This window comes from Thalassophryne amazonica, chromosome 3 (assembly GCF_902500255.1).
Source record: "Thalassophryne amazonica chromosome 3, fThaAma1.1, whole genome shotgun sequence".
NCBI lineage: Eukaryota > Metazoa > Chordata > Actinopteri > Batrachoidiformes > Batrachoididae > Thalassophryne > Thalassophryne amazonica.
Genome location: NC_047105.1, coordinates 71,377,857 through 71,387,778, shown reverse-complemented (window position 1 = coordinate 71,387,778; position 9,922 = coordinate 71,377,857). Strand labels below are relative to the sequence as shown.

Below are 9,922 nucleotides of genomic sequence, written 5' to 3'. Positions count from 1 at the left end.
GATTTAACATCTCATTATAATCAATGAGATGAGCTGCACTGTGTGCGCTGATGCATAGATTTAACATCTCATTATAATCAATGAGATGAGATGCACTGTGTGCGCTGATGCACTCACTCACTGTGTTTTATAATAATTTGCGCAATGTTCATATAAGTGGCTCATTATTGGAATAATCACTGAAATTTCTGACAAATCCATACATGGCTCATTATTCATGGCTTTATTATTCGGTGGGACCAGGGCTTAATGTACCATAGCTTGGTGACTGACTCCATGACTCTCACCAGCTTTGACCAAGATTGCCAGCAGCTCAGCCCATTCTGTTCTAAACTCGTTGGCGCCTGTCAGACTGCCATCACCTCCAATCACACACAGGTTGGTGATACCTAGCTTCACCAGATTAAAGGCAGCTTTGGTGCGTCCTTCCTTGTTGCGGAAGTCCTGACAGCGGGCGCTACCAATCACAGTTCCACCCTGTCAAAATGGTTTCAGCATTAATCATGAGCCAAATGGGAATAATAAGGGTAGTACTATATGAACCCCCAAAACTATGCCTGTCTTGCAAATTGAAGGAACCTTGGCAGCTGAAAAACCATCTAGCCAATACAAAGAGAGTTCTGAAGTGCTGGCCAGAAAGTCTGTGTTCTCACCAGCTGTAGCATCATGGACACACTCTCCCAAGTAGCTGGGATGATATGATCTCCTCCATCCACCAGACCCTGGTAACCCTAAAATCACACACAGTATCACTTGCTTGAGCAACAGTCAGTTCTGAGAAGAAGGTTAAGGCTTAATTGTAAAAGTGTAGTTTTCACCCTGATACAGCTATTTCAGTTGATGTGGAATATTGTGATTGGTTGAGGCTATTGTAGACTTTACAACGGTTCTGAAATAAAAGGTTTAACAAATAAGTTGTGTAATTGATCAATTAAGCAACTTGTGAGGAGGTGATGGTCTAATGGTTAAGCATTGGGCTTAAGACGAGAGGATCCGTGGTTCAAACCCTCGTCTGGCCGGAAAGTCAATAAGGGCCCTTGGGCAGTGTCTTTAATTCCCAAATTGCTCCCGTTGTATAATGAGTGCCTTACACCGCAGTACCTTGACATTGGTGTGTGTGTGTCTGTGTGAATGTGAGACATTATTGTGTAGCACTTTGAGCTTCTGGTATAGATGGAAAACATTATATAAATGCAGTCCATTTACCAATTGCAAAATTATTGCTAGATTAATTTCCTATAAAACAAGAGCAATCTGAGATTTCTGACGTCCGCCAATCCGGATTCGGATCACCTCCAAAATTTAATGGAGTCTTCCATGCCCTAATATGTATGTGTAGTACAGATTTGGTGAGAATTTGTGATGTAGTTTTGACGTAATCCTTCAAAGCCTATATAAAGTGAAATCTGATCCAGATCACCTCCAAAATTTAATGGAGTCTTCCTTGGACTAATGTATATATGTGGTGCAAATTTCATTAAAATCCTTTCAGTAATTTACACGTAATCTTGCTAACAGATAGACAGACAAATAAATAAATAAATGCTGATGATTTTATTACATCCTTGGTGGACATAATAATTGTTGAACCACTTCAAATTATTAAAGCTACACTGTGTAGCATTTAGTGCAATCCTGCCATTGTGGGTCATAATTTTGTTTTCTTTCATGTTTTAGCTTCTTTAGTGACGGAGATTCATGCTTCCCGACTTTCTCTTGTGAAAAGCAAAATGATCCCCTTTCCACAAAAATGAGGGCCACCATACCGGATAGCCTTCACTAGCAACCAGTAGACACAGGGGAGCATTCCTCTTCTTTCTTTTTTTTTTCTTTTTTGTTGTTGCAAAAGACAAAGTAATTACAGTTGTGATCAGAATTACCTGCACTCCTATATTTATGTTACACATTTTAAAAGAAATAAAGGCAAATAAAGCCATTTTGTTTAATCAAATAAATTTTAAAAAAGTCCCAAATTATTTGGCAACAAGAAGAAATGCAACAAGGAAATGAGTGAGGAAAGTCACCAAGACACCCATGGCAACTCTGAAGAAGTTACAGGCATCTGTGGCTGTGACTGGACAAACTGCACACAGTGTAACTTTTAACTGTTCCATCAACAGTTATACACCTTCATGGTGGTGTGGCACAGAGAAGTATTTTCTTAAAAAGAAGTGACTTTTCAGACACAGCTTGCCAGAAGATATATGAGAGATGCAACCTAGATTTGATCTGTTTTGTTGTGTGAAAATCCTTCTCTGCTCCACTTCACTATGAGCCTGTGAGTGGTGGTGCAACAGACAAAAGTTACACGATGCACAATTTGTCCAATCACAGCCACAGAAGCCTATAACTTATTCAGAGTTGTCTGGGTGTCTTGGTGGCTTTCCTCACTCATTTGCTTCTTGCACGGTCACTCAGTTTTTGAGAACTGCCTCCTTCAGACAGATTTACCATACTGTTTATATTTCTTCATAATTAATGTAAAAAAAAAAAAGTCCAAAACATATTCAGTGACTTGGAAATGTTCATGTATCCATCCCCTGACTTGTCTAAAATAATAATTAAGAAAACTAGCTCTAAAAGTGATGATTTACGGTAAATTCATCAAAGGGTGCCAATTACTGTGTCCAGCATATATTTTATGTTTTTTTTTTTTTTTTCACTTTATGAAACAAATTGGTTTTGTTCTTGCTACTTTGGACAGTTTCAAAAATATTTTGATTAAACAAAACAGCTTTTGTTTACATTTATTTGTGACCACATTTTAAAATTGGGGCTGGGTATCGATTCAAATTTCAAGAATCGATTTGATTCCGATTATTAACATTCAGAATCGATTATTTTGATTCAATGCGAACTGATCCAATATCGATTTGGGATAGTGTTATTTAAACCATTTTTGAGCTGTTACCTGATTGTCTAGTTATGCAACATATTAATTCTAGTATTACATTGACATTTAACATCCAATTAATGAAGTATTGGTAGTTAATCATGATGGCTATAAGACTGGTGAAAATGGCACGGACCAATCCCCCTCGCAGAATGATAGAGTAATATTTTTATTTTACAAACATGCTAGAGGGCAGAATTACTGAACAGATTCAGGGCAGCCAAAAGAGGGCGCCAGAGGTCTCTACACCTGGTTCATTGCTCCCGACACACATTTCTACACTCTTCTATGTTGTGCCTGATGCCTTTCTTTTGGCTGTAAAGTAAGGCTGTAACAAAGATAAAAACAAAAAATAACTATAGCTTTACTTCACTAGATTTGACTCTCAAAATGCAGGCAATAGTGTTTTAGAGGGTTATAAATTTAAAAATCTTCCAGTATTCGCTTGCTGCGCGGTATGCTCCAGGAGAACTTTTCCCATAGCTGCACAGTGAGCGCTGAGTGACAAGTTCTCCCACAGTTCACACCAGAGAACCTTCATGCGTTGTCCCACAGAAAAGGCACGTTATGAGGAACAGAAAAAAACAAAAAAAACAAAAAACTACTGTGTGAAATAACGGACGATTCTTTTTTCTTGCCCACAGCAACAGACAAGAGTCCGGTAGTCATGATTGACATCTTTGAATGGCTTTGACAGAGTTGATGAATAAATTGTGGACACGCTGCTTATAAATCAGAACCAGCGGGTCCACAATCTGTAGAGAAATGAGCACCCTTGAAAACAGTGTAATGGCCCAAGTGCAGCCTAATTTTATCAGGCAGCTGGCGAGAACCCTGATATATAATGTATATATGTTTTTTTTTTTAAATCGATCTTTGGATGTATGAATCAATATGTTGGAATTAAAATGAGAATCCATTTAAAATTGGCGAATTCAACCTAGCACTCATTAAAATGTGTGCATAAAATATAGGGGCGGCAGTAATTCTAACCATTACTGTATGGGCATTTTGGGCGACTGTATCAACCTGGTGCAACAACCCTATTTCTGTAACACTGGCCAGGTTATAGATGCAGGTTGCAGGTTATACATGAATGAACAGATGGTTATGAATGCTGTATTTCATTTCTGCTGATAGTAAGTTCCTTCAGCTGCTCCCTTATTTCAGGGTCACCACAGCAGATCTGAGGTGGATTTGCATGTTTATTTGACACAAGTTTTACACCAGATACCCTTTCTGGCACAACTCCACATGACACGGAAAATGGGCAGGGGTGGGTTTTAAATCAGGAACTTTCTGCACTGGAAACAAGTGCACTTAACTGCTTCCTCTAGTCCACTTATTATACTAAACAACCGTAAATCCTGCACACTGTAGCGTTAAACACTAGAGCAGCAATTAATTAATCATTTCACCCAGTTACTTCCATTGTGGTTACTGCTCCGCTCTTCTGTGATATGAGTTTGGAGCCCTATTTATTACTGCACAGTTATTAAATGGAGAATGGTGAATCGATAATAAACAGTCTCTACACTTGGAGAAGACAGAATCAATCCTGTTTGGATCTACAACCCCAATTCCAATGAAGTTGGGGCATTGTATAAAATGTAAATAAAAACAGAATACAATGAATTGCAAATCCTCTTCAACCTATATTCAATTGAATACACCACAAAGACAAGATATTTAATGTTCAAATTGATAGACATTTTTGTTTTTGTGCAAATATTTGCTCATTTTGAAATGGATGCCTGCAACACATTTCAAAAAAGCAACAAAAGACTGGGAAAGTTGATGAATGCTCAAAGAACACCTAACTGGAAACAGGTGAGTGTCATGATTGGGTATAAAAGGAGCATCCCCAAAAGGCTCAGCTGTTCACAAGCAAAGATGGGGCGAGGATCACCACTTTGTAAACAACTGTGTTAAAAAATAGTCCAACAGTTTAAGAACAATGTTTTTCAATGTTCAATTGCAAGGAATTTAGGGATTCCATCATCTACAGTCTATAATATAACTAGAAGATTCAGAGAATCTGGAGAATTTTCTACATGTAAGCGGCAAGGCCGAAAACCCAACATTGAATGCCCGGGATCTTCGATCCCTCAGGCGGCGCTGCATTAAAAATGGACATCATTGTGTAAAGGATCTTACTGCATGGGCTCAGGAACACTTCAGAAAACCATTGTCAGTTAACACAGTTCGTTGCTACATCTACAAGTGCAAGTTAAAATTCTACCATGCAAAGCGAAAGCCATACATCAACAACATCCAGAAACGCTGCCACCTTCTCTGGGCCTGAGCTCATTTGAAATGGACAGACGCAAAGTGGAAAAGTGTGCTGTGGTCTGATGAGTACACATTTCAAACTGTTTTTGGAAATCATGGATGTTGTGTCCTCTGGACAAAAGAGGAAAAAGACCATCCAGATTGTTACCAGCGCAAAGTTCAAAAGCCAGCATCTGTGATGGTATGGGGGTGTGTTATTGCCCATGGCATGGGCAACTTACACATCTGTGATGGCACCATCAATGCTGAAAAGTACATCCAGGTTTTGGAGCAACACATGCCGTCATCCAAGCAACTTCTTTTTCAGGGACGTCCCTGCTTATTTCAGCAAGACAATGCCAAGCCACATTCTGCACATTCTTACAACAGTGTGGCTTCATAATTAAAGAGTGCGGGTACTAGACTGGCCTGCCTGCAGTCCAGACCTGTCACCCATTGAAAATGTGTGGTGCATTATGAAGCGCAAAATATGACAACGGAGCCCCTGGACTGTTGAACAGCTGAAGTTGTACATCAAGCAAGAATGGGAAAGAATTCCACCTATAAAGCTATATATGTGTGTGTGTATATATATATATATATATATATATATATATATATATATATATATATACACACACATATATATATATATATAATGTTCTCCACTCAGATTGCAATAGCCAATCACAGCTTAGGCTTTCTGTCCATCATTTACCTGCATTTTGGCATGCTTGGAGCCAAGTTATGTTGGATCCAAAAAGGCTAGGACCAAAAGTTCTATTGGATTGGTTCCCACTGACCAATAGCGTTAGAGCTTACTGCTAACAGCTAGCCAATCAGAGCACGACATACGAAGGTCAGGAACTAGCTGACAGATGCTGGTTGAAAAAAAATGGCAACAAACATGTCAACAACACCAGAAAATCATCTGCCATTGAGGTTTGCTGAGTTCACAGAGGAGGAACTGGTGGAAATATTGAACTCCAAGGATGCCAAAAACACTAAGAAGGTAGACAAGCACGCTACTGACGTTTTAGAAGCATTCATCGCATCAGAAACGTTATACTGGACGCGGCTACACCTCATCCAATATAACTTTTCTTCATCCAATATTTCTCTATGTTGGACTCCTTACCATCCATTATTTGTATAATGTGTGTGTATATATCACAAGAGTTTCAGTCAGGTTTCAGAATTCATCATAGTACAGAAACAGCATTAGTGCAGGTTACAAATGATCTTCTTATGGCCTCAGACAGTGGACTCATCTCTGTGCTTGTCCTGTTAGACCTCAGTGTTGCTTTTGATACTGTTGACCATAAAATGTTATTACAGAGATTAGAGCATGCCATAGGTATTAAAGGCACTGCGCTGCAGTGGTTTGAATCATATTTATCTAATAGATTACAATTTGTTCATGTAAATGGGGAGTCTTCTTCACAGACTAAGTGTTGTGTGGGCCGCCAGAAGAGGAGGTACTGCTGGCCCACCACCAGAGGGCGCCCTGCCTGAAGTGCGGGCTTCAGGCACGAGAGGGCGCAGTCGCCTCACAGGAGCAGCCAGGGTGACAGCTGTCACGCATCACCTGCAACAGCTGTTACCCATCATCTGATCAGCAGGGGAATATCAGCAGGACAACGCCTCCACCTCTTTGCCGAGATATCGTTCTACCTGGAAGGTAACGTGCTCAGCTGACTGGTTAACAGTGATCTTTTGTGACTTTTGTGAGTTGTTTAGCTGACTCCTTTTCCAACGAGTGGTGGAGGTAGTTTTCCTGCCGTACGGATTCCTGGGTGCAGACGCACCCACATTTAATTGTTCTTTTGTTCCTCGCCAGCAGTACCAGGTCTGACACGCGAAGGCAGTGGCCACCTGGGAGTTCGGGACTTGGCGACTCCAGTATTCCCGGGGTCTGGTGGCGGAGGAAATCGTGTGGTTCCGGTTATGCTTTGGACAGACGTGTCCTATCTTCGAGCCTGCCCACACGACACCTTTTGTGATTTGGCTTTTGTCTATTGTTGTAATTTGATTGTATTTGTTGTGCCCATTCACAACAGTAAAGTGTTGTTATTTGACCTCATCCATTGTCCGTTCATTTGCGCCCCCTGTTGTGGGTCCGTGTACCTACACTTTCCCAACACTAAGGTTAATTATGGAGTTCCACAAGGTTCTGTGCTAGGACCAATTTTATTCACTTCCCTTAGGCAGTATTATTAGAAAGCATTACTTAAATTTTCATTGTTACGCAGACGATACCCAGCTTTATCTATCCATGAAGCCAGAGGACACACACCAATTAGTTAAACTGCAGGAATGTCTTACAGACATAAAGACATGGATGACCTCTAATTTCCTGCTTTAAATTCAGATAAAACTGAAGTTATTGTACTTGGCCCCACAAATCTTACAAACATGGTGTCTAACCAGATCCTTACTCTGGATGGCATTACCCTGACCTCTAGTAATACTGTGAGAAATCTTGCAGTCATTTTTGATCAGGATATGTAGGACTGCTTTTTTGCATTTGCGCAATATCTCTAAAATTAGAAAGGTCTTGTCTCAGAGTGATGCTGAAAAACTAATTCATGCATTTATTTCCTCTAGGTTGGACTATTGTAATTCATTATTATCAGGTTGTCCTAAAAGTTCCATGAAAAGCCTTCAGTTAATTCAAAATGCTGCAGCTAGAGTACTGACAGGGACTAGAAGGAGAGAGAATATTTCACCCATATTGGCTTCTCTTCATTGGCTTCCTGTTAATTCTAGAATAGAATTTAAAATTCTTCTTCTTACTTATAAGGTTTTGAATAATCAGGTCCCATCTTATCTTAGGGACCTCATAGTACCATATCACCCCAATAGAGCGCTTTGCTCTCAGACTGCAGGCTTACTTGTAGTTCCTAGGGTTTTTAAGAGTAGAATGGGAGGCAGAGCCTTCAGCTTTCAGGCTCCTCTCCTCTGGAACCAGCTCCCAGTTCAGATCAGGGAGACAGACACCCTCTCTACTTTTAAGATTAGGCTTAAAGCTTTCCTTTTTGCTAAAGCTTATAGTTAGGGCTGGATCAGGTGACCCTGAACCATCCCTTAGTTATGCTGCTATAGACTTAGACTGCTGGGGGGTTCCAATGATGCACTGAGTGTTTCTTTCTCTTTTTGCTCTGTATGCCCCTCCCTGAGCCTGGTTCTGCTGGAGGTTTCTTCCTGTTAAAAGGGAGTTTTTCCTTCCCACTGTCGCCAAGTGCTTGCTCACAGGGGGTCGTTTTGACCGTTGGGGTTTTTCCGTAATTATTGTATGGCTTTGCCTTGCAATATAAAGTGCCTTGGGGCAACTGTTTGTTGTGTGTAAATAAAATTGATTTGATTTGAATTGATTTAACACAGTGGTAAACATACCACTGTCCCAGCCTTTTTGAAACGTGTTGCAGGCATCCATTTCAAAATTAGCAAATATTTGCACAAAAACAATAAAGTTTATCAGTTTGAACATTAAATATCTTGTCTTTGTGGTGTATTCAATTGAATATAGGTTGAAGAGGATTTGCAAATCATTGTATTCTGTTTTTAATTACATTTTACACGACGTCCCAACTTCATTGGAATTGGGGTTGTAAAAGAAGACTCGCTTTTAAGGACACCATCAAGGTCTGATGGGGAAACTATTAATAGTAAATCCTGTGTGAAATACACTGGTCCGGCCCTTGATCAGGCAGTTAGTGGAGATCAGATAGCCGATAGTATTAGCAGTAAATCTAATGCAAAATTGAAATTGTACAGACAGGCCAAACAATTTGATATTAAAACAAAACAGCTACTGGTGTCAACAATTTTAGTGTTATATGGACTGTGCTATTTCATCTTGGTACTCTGGCCTGACCATCAGTTGTTATATTTTAATATATAACTTTTAAAACGTGTGTAAAATGTGTAAATTTCTCATTTAAAATGTGAAAATATATTGTGCAAATAATCATATTTTTATATTAACCTTGACTGTATTATATACAACCACAATTCCAATGAAGTTGGGATGTTGTGTAAAATGTAAATAAAAACAGAATACACACACACACACACACACACACACACACACACTCATCTTCAACCGCTTAGTCCAATCAAGGGTCGCGGGGGGCTGGAGCCTATCCCCGCAGTCATAGAGCGCAAGGTGGGGTACACCCAGGACAGGACGCCAGTCTGTCACAGGGCCACAAACAGACAAACAAGCACATTCACACCCACTCACACCTACGGACAATTTAAAGATTCCAATCCACCTAACCCGCATGTCTTTGGATGTGGGAGGAAACCGGAGCACCCGGAGGAAACCCACGCAAACACGGGGAGAACATGCAGACTCCACACAGAAAGGCCACAGGTGGGAATTGAACCCATGACCTTCTCGCTGTGAGGCAACAGTGCTAACCACTAAGCCACCATGCTGCCAAAAACAGAATACAATGATTTGCAAATCCTCTTCCTTTGTGGTGTATTTAATTGAATATAGGTTGAAGAGGATTTGCAAATCATTGTATTCTATTTTTATTTACATTTCACACAACGTACCAACTTCATTGGAATTGGGGTTGTACATTGATAATCCATCCTCTTGCTATTTTAGTCTGTGATATCTCTGGGCCACAATGGAAACAAGTGATTTTCACTTTATTGTGTTACTCTGTATTTACATGTATTTCACATGTGTAGCGGGATGAGGGTCCCGGGTCCTGATTGAAAAGACGTTCCCGCTACCTTGAC

The 9,922-nt window shown here is 40.2% G+C and overlaps 1 protein-coding gene across 2 annotated transcripts in view; it reads right to left on the bottom strand.

Annotated features, from left to right (window-relative positions):
* Positions 1 to 9,922, bottom strand: part of pfkmb (phosphofructokinase, muscle b) — a 49,920-nt gene that overhangs the window by 20,995 nt on the left and 19,003 nt on the right. For both annotated transcript variants that reach the window (XM_034166702.1, XM_034166701.1), the window contains 2 exons: positions 654 to 731; positions 288 to 477 (listed from right to left, as the gene is read on the bottom strand). In XM_034166702.1, the coding sequence (XP_034022593.1) occupies positions 288 to 477; positions 654 to 731 (268 nt within the window). The remainder of the gene's footprint in view (positions 1 to 287; positions 478 to 653; positions 732 to 9,922) is intronic.